This window comes from Pseudorca crassidens, chromosome 11 (genome assembly GCF_039906515.1).
Source record: "Pseudorca crassidens isolate mPseCra1 chromosome 11, mPseCra1.hap1, whole genome shotgun sequence".
In the NCBI taxonomy this organism is placed as follows: domain Eukaryota; kingdom Metazoa; phylum Chordata; class Mammalia; order Artiodactyla; family Delphinidae; genus Pseudorca; species Pseudorca crassidens.
The window spans coordinates 38,262,282-38,282,114 of NC_090306.1; the positions used below are offsets into that span (position 1 = coordinate 38,262,282).

At 36.3% G+C, this 19,833-nt stretch overlaps 1 protein-coding gene across 5 annotated transcripts in view; it reads left to right on the forward strand.

Moving 5' to 3' along the window:
* The window catches only part of IRAK4 (interleukin 1 receptor associated kinase 4), a 30,195-nt gene extending 11,525 nt beyond the window's left edge, over positions 1-18,670 (forward strand). For 4 of the 5 annotated variants that reach the window (XM_067696259.1, XM_067696262.1, XM_067696260.1 and 1 more), the window contains 7 exons: positions 893-957; positions 9,607-9,721; positions 10,148-10,257; positions 13,660-13,843; positions 14,776-14,838; positions 17,229-17,387; positions 17,516-18,670. In XM_067696259.1, coding sequence (XP_067552360.1) covers positions 893-957; positions 9,607-9,721; positions 10,148-10,257; positions 13,660-13,843; positions 14,776-14,838; positions 17,229-17,387; positions 17,516-17,551 — 732 coding nt within the window. In that variant the 3' untranslated portion in view covers positions 17,552-18,670. The remainder of the gene's footprint in view (positions 1-892; positions 958-9,606; positions 9,722-10,147; positions 10,258-13,659; positions 13,844-14,775; positions 14,839-17,228; positions 17,388-17,515) is intronic. The other variant, XM_067696263.1, reaches the window with a different exon arrangement.
* The last annotated feature ends 1,163 nt before the right edge of the window (positions 18,671-19,833 follow it).

The window sequence follows — 19,833 nt, forward strand, 5'->3', positions numbered from 1 at the left end:
AAATAGAGAAGCTGAACTCTACACAGTGCTTCATGCATGATCAATATTAAAATGGTAAGATTCTAAAAAAATTTTATAAAAATAGCTTCCTTGTATTACTTTTCTCATTTAAAAATAAAGTTTAGAAAATATACAATGGGCTTCCCTGGTGGCGCAGTGGTTGAGAGTCTGCCTGCCTTTACAGGGGACACGGGTTCGTGCCCCGGTCCGGGAAGATCCCACATGCTGCAGAGCGGCTGGGCCCGTGAGCCACGGCCACTGAGCCTGCATGTCCGGAGCCTGTGCTCCGCAGCGGGAGAGGCCACAACAGTGAGAGGCCCACGTACCGCAAAAAAAAAAAAAAGAAAATATACAATAAGAAAACCTTTTCCTAATTCTTATCTATGTCCTTTGTTCCCATTTCTATTAGAGTGTTTACCATTTACTTATTGATTTGTTATATTTTAAATCTATTATTATATTCTAAAAATACCAATACAATACATATTTTTACAATAGTCACCCTTTGTCATATATGTTGCAAATACTTTTGCAGGTCTTGTTTTTCTTTTTGCCTTCAAATTTGCTTATGTTTTCTATTACATTTAATTTTTTTTCCAGAATGTTTATGCAGTGAAGTCTCATATTATTTCATTTTGTTCCCACAATGACTCAGTGAGGTTTATGTAGTTACATGGTTTATAAGGTTTTCTTCCTTCCACTCACCAGCCATGAGACCTTGAGCAAATTGATAATATTTCTAGTTCTCAGTTGTTCTATAAAATGGGGAGAATGATGCCTTACTATTTTAAAGAAAGCAGAATCAGCCAGACGATCTTGTGTGCCCCTTTTAGCTTTAGGAGACTTGGGGTTATTGTATTGTATTATACTGTATATTATTTTATTTTTTCAGATGGTTGACATTAGTACTGAAGAACTGAAACAACAGTTTGATCAAGAAATAAAAGTAATGGCAAAGTAAGTTAATCTGGCAGTGTGGTACTGTGGAAAAAAGCAGGACAAGGAGTAAGGGACCTGTTTCTTACCTAGAGTGTGCCATGAACTAGTGATATTTTCAAATATGTAAATTAAAATCGTTTAGAGAACTTGAAAGAACTTTGACTCTACAATTCTGTGACTGCATATACTCTTTCGTATGTGTGTAGATTAAACAGCAGTAGTTATTCTAAATCATGGGAATATTACATGGAATTTCAACTAACTTCCATTATTGTGTTTTCTGCTCCCAAAGTTCACAAGAGATAAATTGTAGATATAATATGTATGTGCATATATGTGTAAATACATATATGTGTAAATATATATATATATGACAAATAGTCCCTTTGATATAAGTTAACACCATAAGCCAGGGAAATGTTACATGTAAGAATGTTTAGAAGGCATTGACTCAGTATGTTTGAAAATTGTTGGACATTATCCGGAAGAGAAGGAGAAATAAATTAGGAAATTTATTCAATAATTATAGTGATTGATACTTGAGTGTGTACAATAGACCAGAAACTGCAATGTATTAACCAACAATTGTTATAACACCCCCCACACCCACACACTATTTTCCCACTGAGATTTAGAAACATTAAAAACTTTGCCCAAGGCCACATAAACAATAAGTATGTGGATTTCAAATCCGGATCTGTCTGACTCCAGAACTTGAGCTTTTGATCTAAACCCTTAATGGGATTTACCAATTTATTCTCATTAGACCCATTGCTATAAATCACCAATTCTAGTTGCTTAACTTCAAGAAAGAAAGAATAGACTGGAATTAATTCATTCACAGTAAAAATAATGCACACTGAAAAAACTAAAAAGCCTTCTGTTCAGGATTTGTTCTTCATACCCCTAACCCCTCCTGAAAGTAACTTGTTCAAAATAGATAATCAGGAAAATATTTTTAAATAATAAAAGTCATCTCTTAAATATATCACTCAGAGATAACCACTGCTAGTATTTTGATGTACTTGCTTCATGATGAGTGTGTAGCGTTTTTCCCATGTCATTACAAATAATTTTAAAACATTTAAAATTATTGTATAACATTCTAGCATATATAAGGATTATATTTTATTTAACATTACCCTTCTAGGTTTGTTTCTAATTTTCAATATAACCTATTAAAGCTCCTTTAAATCTCTTTGTACATAAACCTTTAAATACAAATCTGCTTATTTCATCTGGAGACAGTCCTAGAAGAAGAATTACTGGTTCCAAATGCATGAACTTTTTAAAGACTTTTAAGTATTTGTCCAAATGGCTTTGTAGATAAGTTATAATTTATACTTCTACCACCAATTTATTACAATTTCAGACTTCACTGCTACCTCACCACCATTAAATATTACTGCTATTTTTTGATAAGTACCAATCTCTCGACCTTGCTAGCAGAATAACTTTGGCCAAGTTTCTTACCTCTCTATTCATTCTTTTTTTTTTAATTTAATTTTATTTATTTTTGTATACAGCAGGTTCTTATTAGTTATCTATTTTATGCATATTAGTGTATATATGTCAATCCGAATCTCCCAATTCATCCCACCACCACTACCCACCCTCCTCCACTTTCCCCTCCTTGGTGTCCATACGTTTGTTCTCTACATCTGTATCTCTATTTCTGTCCTGCAAACCGGTTCATCTGTACCATTTTTCTAGGATCCACATATATGCGTTAATATACGATATTTGTTCTTCAATTTCTGGCTTACTGCAATCTGTATGACAGTCTCTAGATCCATCTCACATCTGTACATCCACATCTCTTCCTTTTTATGGCTGAGTAATATTCCATTGTATATAGGTACCACATCTTCTTTATCCATTCATCTGTCAATGGGCATTTAGGTTGCTTCCATGACCTGGCTATTGTAAATAGTGCTGCAATGAACATTGGGGTGCATGTTTCTTTTTGAATTATGGTTTTCTCTAGGTATATGCCCAGTAGTGGGATTGCTGTGTCATATGATAATTCTATTTTTAGTTTTTTAAGGAACCTCCATACTGTTCTCCATAGTGGCTGTATCAATTTACATTCCCACCAACAGTGCAAGAGGGTTCCCTTTTCTCCACCCTCTCCAGCATTTGTTGTTTGTAGATTTTCTGATGTTGCCCATTCTAACTGGTGTGAGGTGATACCTCATTGTAGTTTTGATTTGCATTTCTCTAATAATTAGTGATGTTGAGCAGCTTTTCATGTGCTTCTTGGCCATCTGTATGTCTTCTTTGGAGAACTGTCTTTTTCTCCAAAGAGAAATGGGAGAATGTCTTCTGCCCATTTTTGGCTTAGGTTGTTTGTTTTTTTAATATTGAGCTGCATGAGCTGTTTATATATTTTGGAGATTAATCCTTTGTCGGTTGATTCATTTGCAAATATTTGCTCCCATTCTGGGGGTTGTCTTTTCGTCTTGCTTGTAGTTTCCTTTGCTTTGCAAAAGCTTTTAAGTTTCATTAGGTCCCATTTGTTTATTTTTGTTTTAATTTCCGTTACTCTAGGAGGTGGGTCAAAAAAGATCTTGCTGTGATTTATGTCAGAGTGTTCTTCCTATGTTTTCCTCCAAGAGTTTCATAGTGTCCGGTCTTACATTTAGGTCTCGAATCCATTTTGAGTTTATTTTTGTGTATGGTGTTAGGGAGTGTTCTAATTTCATTCTTTTACACGTAGCTGCCCAGTTTTCCCAGCACCACTTATTGAAGAGACTGTCTTTTCTCCATTGTATATTGCTGCCTCCTTTGTCATAGAGTATGTGACCATAGGTACGTGGGTTTATCTCTGGGCTTTCTATCCTGTATGATTGATCTATATTTCTGTTTTTGTGCCAGTACCATATTGTATTGATTACTGTAGCTTTGTAGTATAGTCTGAAGTCAGGGGGTCTGATTCCCTTTTTTTCCCTCAAGACTGCTTTGGCTATTCAGGGTCCTTTGTGTCTCCATACAAATTTTAAGATATTTTGTTCTAGTTATGTAAAAAATGACACTGGTAATTTGATAGAGATTGTATTGAATCTGTAAATTGCTTTGGGTAGTATACTCATCTTCACAATATTGATTCTTCCAGTCCAAGAACATGGTATATCTCTCCATCTGTTTGTGTCATCCTTGATTTCTTTCATCAGAGTCTTATAGTTTTCTGCATACAGGTCTTTTGTCTCCCTAGGTAGGTTTATTCCTAGGTATTTTATTCTGTTGCAGTGGTAACTGGGAATGTTTCCTTAATTTCTCTTTCTGATCTTTTGTTGTTAGTGTATAGGAAAGCAAGAGATTACTGTGCATTAATTGTGTATCCTGCAACTTTACCAAATTCATTGATTAGCTCTAGTAGTTTTCTGGTGGCATCTTTAGGATTCTCTATGTATAGTATCATGTCATCTGCAAACAGTGACAGTTTTACTTCTTCTTTTCCAATTTGTATTCCATTTACTTCTTTTTCTTCTCTGATTGCCATGGCTAGGACTTCCAAAACTATGTTGAATAGTAGTGGCGAGAGTAGACGTCCTTGTCTTGTTCCTGATCTTAGAGGAAATGCTTTCAGTTTTTCACCATTGAGAATGATGTTTGCTGTGGGTTTGTCATATACGGCCTTTATTATGTTGCGGTAGGTTCCCTCTATGCACACTTTCTGGAGAGTTTTTATCATAAATGGGTGTTGAATTTTTTCAGAAGCTTTTTCTGCATCTATTGAGAGATCATATGGTTTTTCTTCTTCAATTAGTTAATATGGTGTATCACATTCATTGATTTGAATATATTGAAGAATCCTTTCATCCCTGGGATAAATCCCACTTGATCATGGTGTATGATCCTTTTAATGTGTTGTTGGATTCTGTTTGCTAGTATTTTGTTGAGGATTTTTGCATCATATTCATCAGTGATATTGGTCTGTAATTTTCTTTTTTTGTAGTATCTTTGTCTGGTTTTGGTATCAGGGTGATGGTGGCCTCATAGAATGAGTTTGGCAGTGTTCCTTCCTCTGAAATTTTTTGGAAGAATTTGAGAAGGATGGGTGTTAGCTCTTCTTTAAATGTTTGATAGCATTCACCTGTGAAGCCATCTGGTCCTGGACTTTTGTTTGTTGGAAGATTTTTAATTACAGTTTTAATTTCATTACTTGTGATTGGTCTGTTCATATTTTCTGTTTCCTCCTGGTTCAGTCTTGGAAGGTTATATGTTTCTAAGAATTTGTCCATTTCTTCCAGGTTGTTCATTTTATTGGCATAGAGTTGCTTGTAGTAGTCTCTTATGATGCTTTGTATTTAAGCAGTGTTCTTTGCAACTTCTCCTTTTTCATTTCTAATTTTAGTGATTTGAGTCCTCTCCCTCTTTTTCTTGATCAGTCTGGCTAAAGGTTTATCAATTTTGTTTATCTTCTCAAAGAATCAGTTTTTAGTTTCATTGATCTTTGCTGTGGTTTTCTTTGTTTCTATTTCATTTATTTCTGCTCTGATCTTTATGATTTCTTTCCTTTTACTAACTTTGGGTTTTGCTTGTTCTTCTTTCTCTAGTTCCTTTAGGTGTAAGGTTAGACTGTTTATTTGAGATTTTTCTTGCTTCTTGAGATAGGCTTGTATTGCTATAAACTTCTTTCTTAGAACTGCTTTTGCTGCATCCCATAGGTTTTGGATCATCGTGTTTTCCTTGTAATTTGTCTCTAGGTATTTTTTGATTTCCTGTTGATTTCTTCAGTGATCTCTTGGTTATTTAATAACGTATTATTTAGCTTCCATGTGTTTGTTTTTTACATTTTTTTCCCTGTAATTGATTTCTAATCTAATAGCATTGTGGTCAGAAAAGATGCTTGATATGATTTCAATTTTCTTAAATTTACTGAGGCTTGATTTGTGACCCAAGATGTGATCTGTTTTGGAGAATATTCCATGTGCACTTGAGAAGAAAGTATATTCTGCTCTTTTTCAATGGAATGTCCTATAAATTTCAAGTAAATCTATCTGTTCTATTGTGTCATTTAAAGCTTGTGTTTCCTTATTAATTTTCTGTCTGGATGATCTGTCCATTGGTGTATGTGAGATGTTATCTGGTCTATTTTGTCATTTAAAGCTTGTGTTTCCTTATAAATTTTCTGTCTGGATGATCTGTCCATTGGTGTATGTGAGATGTTAAAGTCCCCCATTATTATTGTGTTACTGTCAGTTTCCTCTTTTATAGCTGTTATAGCTGTATTGAGGTGCTCCTAGGTTGGATGCATATATACTTATAATTGTTATATCTTCTTCTTGGATTGATCCCTTGATCATTATGTAGTGTCCTTCCTTGTTTCTTGTAACATTCTTTATTTTAAAGTCTATTTTATCTGATATGAGTATTGCTACACCAGCTTTCTTTTGATTTCCATTTGCATGGAATATCTTCCTCCATCACTTTCAGTCTGTATGTGTCCCTAGGTCTGAAGAGCGTCTCTTGTAGACAGCATATATATGGGTCTTGTTTTTGTATACATTCTTCGAGCCTGTGTCTTTTGGTTGGAGCATTTAATCCATTCACGTTTAAGGTAATTATTGACACGTACGTTCCTATTACCGTTTTCATAATTGTTATGGTTTGTTTTTGTAGGTCCTTTTCTTCTCTTGTGTTTCTCACTTACAGAAGTTCCTTTAGCATTTTTTGTAGAGCTGGTTTGGTGGTGCTGAATTCTGTTAGCTTTTGCTTGTCTGTAAAGCTTTTGATTTCTCCATTGAATCTGAATGAGATCCTTGCCGGGTGGAGTAATCTTGGTTGTAGATTCTTCCCTTTCATCACTTTAAATATATCGTGCCACTCCCTTCTGGCTTGTAGAGTTTCTGCTAAGAAGTCAGCTGTTAACCTTATGGGAGTTCCCTTGTATGTTATTTGTCATTTTTCCCTTGTTGCTTTGAATAATTTTTCTTTTTCTTTACTTTTTTTCAGTTTGATTACTATATGTCTCGGTGTGTTTCTCCTTGGGTTTATCCTGCCTGGGACTGTCTATGCTTCCTGGACTTGGGTGGCAATTTCCTTTCCCGTGTTAGGGAAGTTTTCAACTATAATCTCTTCAAATATTTTCTCGGGTCCTTTCTCTCTCTCTTCTCCTTCTGGGACCCCTATAATGCGAATGTTGTTGCATTTAATATTGTCCCAAAGGTCTCTTAGGCTGTCTTCATTCTTTTTTCTTTATTCTGTTCTGCGACGGTGAATTCCACCATTCTGTCTTCCAGGTCACTTATCCATTCTTCTGCCTCAGTTATTCTGCTACTGATTCCTTCAAGTGTAGTTTTCATTTCAGTTATTGTATTGTTCATCTCTGTTTGTTTGTTCTTTAATTCTTCTAGGTGTTTGTTCTTTAATTTTTCTAGGTGTTTGTTAAACACTTCTTGCATCTTCTCGATCTTTGCCTCCATTCTTTTTCCAAGGTCCTGGATCATCTTCACTATCATTATTCTGAATTTTTTTTCTGGAAGGTTGCCTATCTCCACTTCATTTAGTTGTTTTTCTGAGATTTTATCTTTTTCCTTCATCTGGTACATAGCCCTCTGCCCTTTCATCTTGTCTATCTTTCTGTGAATGTGGTTTTTGTTCCACAGGCTGCAGGATTGTAGTTCTTCTTGCTTCTGCTGTCTGCCCTCTGGTGGATGAAGCTATCTAAGAGGCTTGTGCAAGCTTCCTGATGGGAGGGACTGGTGGTGGGCAGAGCTCAGTAAAACTTTAATCCGCTTGTCTGCTGATGTGTGGGGCTGGATTCCCTCCCTGTTGGTTGTTTGGCCTGCAGCGACCCAGCACTAGAGCCTACCCAGCTCTTTGGTGGGGCTAATGGCAGACTCTGGGAGGGCTCACGTCAAGGAGTACTTCCCAGAACTCCTGTTGCCAGTGTCCTTGTCCTCATGGTGAGCCACAGTCACCCCTTGCCTCTGCAGGAGGCCCTCCAACACTAGCAGGTAGGTCTTGATCAGCCTCCTATGCGGTCACTGCTCCTTCCCCCTGGGTTCTGGTGCACACACTACTTTTTGTGTGCCCTCCAAGAGTGGAGTCTCTGTTTCCTCCAGTCCTGTTGAAGTCCTGAGTCAAATCCCGCTAGCCTTCAAAGTCTGATTCTCTAGGAATTCCTCCTCCTGTCGCCGGACCCCCAGGTTGGGAAACCTGACATGGGGCTCAGAACCTTCACTCCAGTGGGTGGATCTGTGCTATAAGTGTTCTCCAGTTTGTGAGTCACCCACCCAGCAGTTATGGGATTTGATATTATTGTGATTGCGCCCCTCCTACCATCTCATTGCAGCTTCTCCTTTGTCTTTGGACATGGGGTATCTTTTTTGGTGCATTCCAGTGTCTTCCTGTCATTGATTGTTCAGCAGTTAGTTGTGATTCCAGTGGTCTCGCAAGACGAAGTCTATTCGTTCTTAACTTAACCAAGTTTCTTAACTGTCTATTCATTAGTTTTCTCATCTGTAAAATGGGATAATTATTTTAATAATGAAATACTTCATTAAGTTATTGTAAGGATTAAATAAAACAAAGCAGGTAAATCACTCACCGCAGTGCCTTGTTAGTATAAATTCAGCAAATGTTATCTTCTCTTTTTTTTTTTTTTTTTTTTTTGCGGTACACGGGCCTCTCACTGTTGTGGCCTCTCCCGTTGCGGAGCACAGGCTCTGGACGCGCAGGCTCAGCAGCCATGGCTCACGGGCCCAGCCGCTCCGCGGCATGTGGGATCCTCCTGGACCGGGGCACGAGCCTGTGTCCCCTGCATTGGCAGGCGGACTCTCAACCACTGCACCACCAGGAAAGCCCTACTCATTTTTAAAATGTGCCAATTTGGTGGAAAATGGAGCACTTACTGTCTTAATGTGCACTTCATAAAATATTTCTGGGCTCTCATATATATTTGCTCATTTAATTCTCACAGCATTCATGTTACATAGTAAGTATTATTATCCACATTTACCAGGTAAAGTTGCTGAGGCTCAGTGAGGGTGTTAACTTGTGAGAGGTCACATTTCCAGGAGGTGGCAGAACTGGACTTTAAACTTAGGACTTTGAACCCAGGTTTCTTTCTACTGTGCCACAGATGCCTGCAGTTTTGTTATACTTCAGCTCTATTTAGTTTTATTACTCTCAAGTATATAAAGAAACTCAAATTAGGTTGTAAATAATCAGACATGATTAAAGATCAAAAATATATGAATTAGATGTAATTAAAAATCAGATGTCTATAAATCAGTGCTTTGGATGTGTTAAAGAATTCTTGAAAGGATTGTCATACAAGTTTCAACACACTTCTTGAAATCTTGTTTGTGCTATCATTGAAAATTATACAAAACAAAGGTAAACATCAGCCTAGTTCTTAACCAAACTATTACAAGTACCAATGATCTGAATTATTGAGCTTTTGCTATAAAATCAAAAGCAGTTTTGCTTCTAATGTTGATTAATATTGACTGAAAGGAGAACTGTTTGCAGAAAATTATAAGCAGTTATAATAAACATATATAAAGATGTTAGAACCATATGTATCATATTACAGTGATATATAGCATATAATTATTTCTTGCTTTTTTTTAAAGCTCTAAATTGAATAACTTATAACCTACAGCTAAATATATGTATGTATCATAATAATTTTGAGTGGAAAATTATTTGTCACAGGTGTCAACATGAAAACTTAGTAGAACTACTTGGTTTCTCAAGTGATGGAGATGACCTCTGCTTAGTGTATGTTTACATGCCCAATGGTTCATTGCTAGACAGACTGTCTTGCTTGGTAAGATGTTTGTTCATCACATTGTTAGGCTTTATGTTTCTGTGTTGGGATACTGATATTTACTTTGTGACAGGATCATTTAAACTGTATTAGTCTTAATATTTTTCCTGGTCTGTGAAAACTATACAGTTGGTATGTAAACAACTGGAATTGCCTAGCAGGTGATAATCTAAAATGTAAAAATATCAGTCAAGGCTAGACTTTGAAGATGCTCTTATATATTTTTATTGTTAAATAAGAAATACTAATCCCCATTTGATCTTATTTAGAGATTATTTTTTAACAACTTAAAAAGTGATATTTGTAAATTCTTAGCAATGTAATATAATTGTCAGTAGCTGCTTAGAAAAAATCTTATTGTATATTTTCATAGATTTTTTTTATCCTCCTCTTTTTTTTTAATTGGTTTGTTTCTTACTTCATAAGGATGATACTCCACCACTCTCTTGGTGCAAAAGATGCAAGATTGCTCAGGGTGCAGCTAATGGCCTCAGTTATTTACATGAAAACCATCATATTCATAGAGATATTAAAAGGTAAATGCTACCTTTACAAAGCTTTAGGAAAACTGTCTTAAAGAATAATTTTCTCTCACTCTTTCTATTCACTATTCACATGCACGTCTTAACCTGGAGCACTCCATGAAAGCTCTCCTCACTAAGGATGTCTGTAATCTGCCTTATTTCAAACCCAGTGACCTATTTCCAGCATTCATCCTAATTTACCTTTTTAAAAAGAATAGTATGTTTTTCTGTTCTTCTTGACCATTTTTGCTATGTCAAGATTATTTTCCTTCTTATTTTCTGGATCACTGCTCTTTTCTGAATCACTTTTATCCTCCACGGGTACATTTCAGTTATCTTTCTTGTTATGTATTTAGTTAGTTAACAAATATTAGTTGAACACTTACGACATGATAGGTACTGTAGATGGTATAGTTAGCAAAAGTAGCATTTGTAGCATCTGACAGCAATCAAATAATCACAAAATAATAACAGAACTTTAGTGTATAGTCTATAGTATTAGTATAAAGAAGAGTTCCCTGAGGAAATGATATTTAAGCTGAGATCCAAAGAATGAACAGGAAATAAGTAGGCACAATTTGAGGGCAGCCACAGAAAATGGGGAAAGAGCATTCTAGGAAGAAGGAACCACATATGTGAGACCAGTGTTGAAAGGGAACGTGGGAGCATGAAGAATTACAGGAAGTGAAATAAATGACTGAAGTGCGGAAATTCAAGGGGTGATTGATGTAAGATAAAATTATGGAAGTAGGCAGAGAGCTAAGCCCTGTAGGACCTAATAGACCAAAATAAGGACATTAATTTTATCACAGGTGTAATCAGATGCCATTGAAAAATTGTAAGTAAGAATGTGGCACCACATTTAAGTTTTGAGAAGATCACTTTGACTTGAGTGTGGAGAACAGTTTGTAAGAAGGGGTAGCTTGGAGCCTATCATAGAAGGCTTGGTGGTAGCAGTTCATATGAAGAGACGTGAACAGATTTGAGAGCTTAAGATGGCAAGTCTTGCTGATTCTTGGCTGCAGGGGCATCAGGGAGAGTGACATATCAGGAGTGACACCAGGATTTATGGCTTCCAGAACTGAATTCTGGAATGACTGTGACATGATTCACTTATAGAGAAAGCACTGAAAGAGGACCAGGTTTGGGGTGGAAAATGTGAGTTCTCTTTTGTGCATGTTGTGTTAGAGGTTCCTTTAAGATATAGAAGTGAGTAGAGATGTTAATCAGTGTGATGTACATGTTGGAGCTGAAAGAAGTCTGAGCTGAAGACATCAATTTGTGTATTACTTGCATATGGGTGTTAATTGAAGAGCTATCATATGGTTGTCTTCACTTTAAGAGAGAACTAGATTAGGAAAAGTTCCCAAGATTTAGTACTGAGGAAATTCAAGACTTAATGGCCAAGTAGAAGAGAATGAGTCTAGAAAGGAATCTAAGAAAGTATTGCAAGTAAGCTGAAAACCAGGAGAGTGTGGTATCCCTGAGAACAAGGAAAGAGAGTTTCCCTAGAAGGACTAGTCAAAAGTGTCAATTGCTTTTTTAGAGGTCAGGATAAGGACTGAAAAATATGGCATTTTAAAAAAAATTTTTTAAATGAGGCATTTGATTAGTGCCATGAAGGTCCTTAGTGACTTAATGGAGACCTACTTCCATGTAGTAATTGGGTCAGAATTCAGGTTGTAGTTGAGCAGAGAATGGGAGCGAGAAAACTGAGAGGTGAGTATAGACACTCTGATAAGACGTTTAGCCCATGAAGAGGGATAACTGGAAATTAGTGTGTCATTCAGGAAGCTTTTTTTTTAAGATGGCAGAGACTAAAGCATGTTTTTGTGTCTATGGGAAGAAGGAGGTGATAGAACAGAAGAGAGAAATGAGATAATTTATAGCATAAGGTTCCTGAGAATGTAGAAGGGAGTCCAAGTAGAGGGACTAGCCTCAGATAAGAGAAGAGACACCATCTCCCATCCCTTACACATTGGTGTATTCCAGTTGGTGTGTTCTTACCTCATCGTCTCTTTGGTTCATCCTACATATTCTTGCTGAGTGATATATTGACTTTAATTTCTACCTCTATGTGGGCAACTCTCAAATCGGTATCATTAGCCTCCAGTCCTATATTTTCAGTGTTTACAGACCAAATCACCCCACCAAGATGTCCCACAGCAGCCCGTAAGTCAACATGTCAGAAATCACTCATTCCTCTTCCAACACAAGTTCTTCCTTCTGTATTTCTTTCCTAATCAAATGAAGTCAGTATTCATCCTGTCTCCCAAGCTAAAGACTTTCTCATTCCGCATATCATACAAATTACAAAGTTCTATTGAGTGTGCCTCAAAATTTGCACCTCCTTTTTCTCCCCAGCCTTTATTTACACTCTATCTCTTGTTTGCTTTATTACAAACTTTCCTGGTCATCCTTTAACCAGTCTGTACCAGTTCTCATCTATGCAGTACTATACTGACAGGTTGTGGTCCTAAAAATCAAGTCTGATAACATCAATTCCCTACTATGAACCCATTAGCTGGTATCCTGCTGCTCACAGGATAAAGTTCAAGCTCTCCTCATGTTCCACTGACACCAGTTTCTTCAAATTGATCATATATTTTTTGTTTTCATCACTGTGTTCATGTTGCTCCATTTGTCTGAGATGCCTTTCTTTCCTTCTTTTAATCTCAACTTGTAACAGTCCTTCAAGACTATGCGCTCTTTTCACCTTCTACTTGGAATTTTCTGCAGTTCTTCCAGACACATGGTTGTTCTCTCAGCATTTTGTGCCTAATATCACCATTATGAATACTTACTGGATTTTAAAAAATTATTCCTATACCTTTGTTACAGATAAGATTTGAAGATAGCCCCCATGCCCAGCCCTGAGCTTAAATACTATAAAACATTGGGGGTCCTCAATAAAGTTTTGTTGAATGAAAGTATGAGTGTAGGAGCACATGCATAAAATGAATGAATGAAGGTCTTTTAGCCATATTCTTTCCTCTTCAAAAGATTTCAGATAATACCCCCCAAGAAATGAAATAAATAATTAAGAAACTTTAGTTGAAAATTTGTTTTTAAATGAATTGGGATATTTTAGGAAAGGAATTAAGAAGGGTGCTTTAGGACACTTTGAGGGAAGTTACCTTGTAATAAATTATTTGTGAAATAATAAAAATATCTCTCACTAATATCAACAGCTTTATTTCACTTTTATTCTCCTTAGATTTTCCCTCAAGAAACAATAAGGAAAAGAAGACAATTTTATTTCTCTTTAGCTTTAATCTGAAATTCTCATTTGTTTACACAAATTTCAGGCTTTTATGATGTATATTATAAAGTGGGATACTGTATAAATACAAACATTCATACACCTACCTAAGGAACTATTTGATTTGCTTGAAAAGAAAAACTTTTTTTCAGTGCAAATATCTTACTAGACGAAGACTTTACAGCCAAAATATCTGACTTTGGGCTTGCACGGGCTTCTGAGAAGTTTGCCCAAACAGTCCTGACAAGCAGAATTGTGGGAACAACAGCTTATATGGCACCAGAAGCTTTGCGAGGAGAAATAACAGCCAAATCTGACATCTACAGCTTTGGTGTGGTAAGTTTCATATATATATATATGTACACACACACACACACACACACACACACACACACACATACACACACATATAAAATAATATATATATAATTAGTAACAATAATCATTCTGGCTGTACTTGTGAAATTGAAATAGAATATTTTGAATACACCTGTGTTGCTTAGCTCTCTTACATAAAGATTAAAATTGTTCACTTTAACCTCTAGTTAAATGAGAAAGTTATAAAAACTACTCTGAATTTGTAAAACTTTTAAATTGATTTCTGAAATTACTGCAAGAAATAACTTTTTGCCACATGAATTAATATGAAACTTGAATTAATGCATAAAACAAATTGTGTCATACAGTATGCACTCTAATGTCATGTTTTAAAAATGAAATATTTTTTGAAGGAAATATGCTTTGGCATTTTCTGATCTACCAGTCTGTTCCTAATAACTTTTATTATGGTATGAGGAGTGGATGGGAGTGGTTGGAGAAATTGGGTGCTTCTTTATCTTATTTATTCATATGTGTTTGATTTACGGATATTTATCTTCATAATACTGTGAAGTTAAGGCACAGGGTTCTAGGATATGCCTGAGGTTTAGAAAATAATATTCTCCTAAGAACCAGAGAAAATTATTCTTGTGAAAAATCCTCTGCAAGACAGGAAAAGCAGTGTCCAGAACACATGTTGAGGGGGTGCTGATTGTTTAGTAAGTTGCCAGTAGAAAAGAACTGCTTGTGGGTATGGGTGGGATCCAAGGTGTCCGGGAAGAAAGAGTGGTCAGAAATGACCACAGCTCGTGTTCTTTCCGCTTTCATGCCTAAAGGGCATAATGCAGTGTGTGGAAATTGTCCATCAGATTTCATAATCAAGAGTTATGTTCCTTCTAGTTTCTATATGTTGTCTTGAGTCATATTAATGGATTTTACTTTCTTCTTAGGTTTTACTAGAAATAATAACTGGACTTCCAGCTGTGGATGAACACCGTGAACCTCAGTTATTGGTAATTGAAAGATTTCATTTTTTCCAGTCCTTTTCTGTATGCATTTAGAATCTAAATTTCTGTGGGTAAATTTGGTATCTAGAAATGTCATTTTCTATTGGCAGTCTTTCTGTTGGCAATTACGTAGTGGCATATGGAAAGAGCATCAAATATTTCTAATCTCAGCTCTGCCTTGAAATATTTGTGAAGCTTGGAAAAGACACATATATTCTATGTTCTAGTTTCTTTGTGTCTAAAATCACAATAGGGCTATATGATTTATGAGGTCTTCTCCAGTATATGTTTATTTTGTTACTTTCATGGTGATTACTAATAGCAGAGAGGAAAAGCAACATTTGCTTCCTTTGAAATTTATATCAGAATAGAATTGCTAATAAAATTATTTATCCATTTCTATTATGGAGTATTTTTTAATAAAGTTATCATAGAAAATTTTACCTGTGTGTTATATTAGGCATTCATTGACGATTACATAAATAGACTAACTGAATGCTAAAACTATAGGAAAATTATGCCATGCCTTTTTTTTCCTATATATTAAATTTTAAGCACTTGGAGAGTCTTCTAATAAAATTAAAGACTTACAGAAATACCTAGTACTATATATAAGTTTTTCTTAAAATTAGTTAAATAACTACACTGACTTTATTCTAATTTATGTGTTCTAATGGAACAAGCCAGTGTGACAAATTCAGACAACATGTGTATACCAGATTATTCCCCTAGAATGAGGATTAGAAAGTCAAAAGGTATAATATATTTGCTCAAAGGCTTGGTGCCATACTTTTAAGAAATACCATAAGTATAATATCTCTATATTACAATATTGCTACAAGTGTCCCTTATAAAACTATATATTACAAAGCTTTCCATGGGTTCCTGGATATGTACTAATGAATATTACATGCTATATAGTATTTCACATTAAAATATATTTATAAAACATAGTTGTGAAAAGTTAATATTTTTGTAATATTTCATAATATTTTACAGTAGCACATAGTGAAATTTTGTCTTATCAAAGAAATAAAATCCTCTGTCCCATTGGTTCTTGGAGGTCAGGAAAGAAGCCTGGGCTGGAGTTACAATTTTTGAGCTGTTCGTGTACAGGCATGCCAAAGCTTTGTGTGTTGATTGGATTATACAGAGAAAGTGTGTAGGTGAAAAATATAGGAGGAAAAAATTACCGCAAAGTAGGGTTTTAAATGACAAATTTATTCTCTCATAGTTCTGGAAGCCAGAAGTCTGAAATAAAAATTTTGTCAGGGCTACATTCCCTCTGGAGACTCTAGGGGAGAGTCTTCCCTTGCCTCTTCCAGCTTCCAGGGGCTGTTGACATTCCTTGACTTGTATGCACATCCCTCCAATTTCTGCCTCTGTGATCACATTGTCTTCTCCTTTGTGTCTTTTTTTTTCTTCTTTCTGTCTCTTAAACAGATGCTTGTCATTGGATTTAGGGCCCACCTGGGTAATCCAGGATGATCTCATCTCAAAATGCTTAGCTTAATTACATCTGCAAAGACCTTTTCTCCAAATACAGTCACATTCACAGGTTCTGGGGATTAGGACTTGGACATATCTTTTGGGGGCTACCGCTCAACCCACTACACCATCCTAGTCCTCCACCTCTCTCCCGATTGATTATCTTTTCATCGTGGCCCTGCCCCCTTTCTCTTCCTTGCTCTTTCTCTTTGATTCAACAGTGTGAGTACACATAGAGAAGTGTGCCTGTGCAGGGAGGGGCTCTGCATTCAGAGGCTGGAATTGCATCATCAGAAGCACAGCAAAGAAGCAGACCTCCTTGTGCTGGCCGCCAGTAAATACTGCTGAGTACATGAGAGCAATTAGCTCAGTCACATAAATACAAAAACCAATAGGCGGGTTTCCCTGGTGGCGCAGTGGTAGAGAGTCAGCCTGACAATGCAGGGGACACGGGTTCGTGCCCCGGTCCAGGAAGATCCCACATGCCGCGGAGCGGCTGGGCCTATGAGCCATGGCCGCTGAGCCTGCACGTCCAGAGCCTGTGCTCCGCAACGTGAGAGGCCACAACAGTGAGAGCCCCGCGTACCGCAAAAAAAAAAAAAAAAAAAAAAAAAGGCAAATGGCTGAAAGTTTCTAGGAGGGAGGTATATATGTATGCATAAGTAAGTAAGTAAATAAATAGAGTTTCTCCTAGATGTCTTCAATTCTTAATAAGGTTACAATGGTAGATAGTAAACTAAGAGTAAGTGTTATTATGATGTAGATTAAATAATTTAAATGTATTCTTTTATAATATAATTGATAATATAGGTTAATTATAATATTATTTATTTATAAATGCATTTATAAATTTATCTGATTTGTTTCCCTTTTATTTGACACTCAAAGTTTTAACATTTGTCTTAAAGCTGGATATTAAAGAAGAAATTGAAGATGAAGAAAAGACAATTGAAGATTATATTGATACAAAGATGAATGACATTGATCCCACTTCCATTGAAACTATGTACTCTGTTGCCAGTCAATGTCTGCATGAAAAGAAAAATAAAAGACCAGACATTAAGAAGGTAATTTTTTTTACATATATTTAAAAAGTGAAGGAGGTGGGGTTTGTCATTTTTTCCTAAGTGTACATTTCAAACCAACTATTTAATGTGGTTCTTTTGTTTTTTCTATCTTTCTTTCTTTATAAAAGGTTCAACAACTGCTGCAAGAAATCACAGCTTCTTAAAACTTTACTGGAATAGACTCTTGGGTTTTTATATACAGCTATCTAAATCATTTTTTAAACTAAGATTTTTTTGTAAGCATTCTTCTTTACCTTTGACAAGGCAGCATGATGAAGTGCAGTGGTTATTAAAGCTTGTGTAGAAGCCCCAATATATAGAACAAACAAAAGTAGAGCCACTGTAGCAACACTTAGCCCTACTTTCACTCTGAGGTCTTACCGTAATCCCTGAGCTCTCCTTGGAACCTTACCAAACACAGTATGGAAACTCAGAATTAACAAAAAAGAGGACTGAACTATAGGGTGAAAAGACCCTGGGCTGAAGCCTGACTCCACTACTAATTTTCTGTAAAGCTTTGGGCAACCTCTTAGCTGCTTTGAACCTTGGTTTTTTCACCTGTAACGTTGGACTAATTATCTACTGTGCCTCTCTGACAGGTAGTCATGAAAATCAAGTGATGCAGAATATGTACAGGCACTTTGTAACTTGTAAAGTGATATAAAATTTAATGTTTACATAAATGATTATAAAATCCTATTACAGTCATTTGTTTATAGGGTCATGTTCACAGTGTGCTATTTTAAGCAATCATTCACCATAAGCCAGTTATGCCCTGATGATACTCCCATGATGATATGGCCATTGTTAGATTATGTTATATGGGAAATTTGAAAGCATTTTGCAGATGCAGTTACAGTCCCTCATCAGCTGACTTTGACTGTCAATAAGGAGATGCTGCTTTGGGGGTTGGACCTAATAAGGTGAGCTTAGAAGAGCTTACAAGAAGTCCGAGAGATTCTCCTGTAGGCCTTGAGGTAAGCTACCATGTTGTAGGAAGGCCACATTGGCTAAGATCTATGGGTGGCCTTTAGGAGATGAAAGCTACCTTCCAGCTATCAGCCAGCAAGACAAAATTGGAACCTTCGTTGTACAGCCTCAAGAAACTGAATTCTTCCAACAACCTAAATTAGCTTAAAAGAGTGCTCCAAACTTCAGATGATACCATAGCCCCCGCTGACACCTAAATTTCGGCCTTGTGAGAACCTCAGTAGCAAACATGGACTTCTGTGCCTGGACATGCAGAATTGTGAGATAATAAATAAGTTGCTATAAGCCACCAAGTTTGTGGTAATTTTTTATGCAGCAATAGAAAATGAATACAGATATTCTCATGATGATTCTCCAACAGGGATACCCCATCATGTTCACAGGTTCTGTCCACAATACCAAGTATCTGCAATTATTCATTCATTCAATAATCTTGGTATCATTAGTTCTTTCATTAACACACTCAAAACAAGAGTATGTAGAGTGAGCTATAGTAGAAGATGATCATCCTCTATATTGTACTGTTTAGACCTTCCTAAATGCTTTCTTGGGAAACAGAGATAGTATTGTTTTCAAATCACCTTTATAAACTAAGCATTTAAGCAAAAAACATTTGCTAGTTGAAAAGCAAAATAAATAAAATGACTTGGTCACATTAATCTCAACAGGAACTCACATAATTTGAGGCACAGTATGGCTTATAACCCTGAAAATAATAATGTTATTTTAAAATATAATGAGGGACTTCCCTGGTGGTCCAGTGGTTAAAACTCCATGCTCCCAATGCAGGGGACACGGGTTCGATCCCTGGTTGGGGAACTAAGATCCCTCATGCCCCGTGGCATGGCCAAATAAAATAAAATTATTAAAAAAAATTTTTTTAATAAAATATAATGGGGCTTCCCTGGTGGCGTGGGGCGGCCCATGAGTTAACTATTACTTGAAATAAAAGCATATATGTAAAATGCCATGGATGTAGCTGTGGTTATGGTCTGTGACCAAACCATATTAAAAATTTTTAAATGCGTAACCTGTTTCATTGATTTTGAAAATTTCACAGTATAATTGGTAGATGTTTCCATTCCATCAAATGGAATTGATATCAGACTTTCCAAAATTAGGCATGGCTTCTCTCTCAGGATAAGACTGTACCTTAACTCTTTTGAGAGCCACAATACAGTCAATCCAAGATTCCAAAGCAAGATTCCACACGGTTTCATGCCTGATGGTGTGTGATGCATTGTGGACCCTTGAACTTGTGTGACTCACTTAACTCTAGGAATGAACAGCAGGGGGGTTGCCCTCAGCTTGCAGCTGAGCAGGACTTGACTAAAGTTCTGAGGACAATAATGTACAGGCTCTTTTCACTGTTTTCTCAAGGCAGAATTTAATGGCCTGTGGCATGGATCGAGAAAATATGAGAAATGATTAACAAGGACCTAGAAGAACTAAAAAA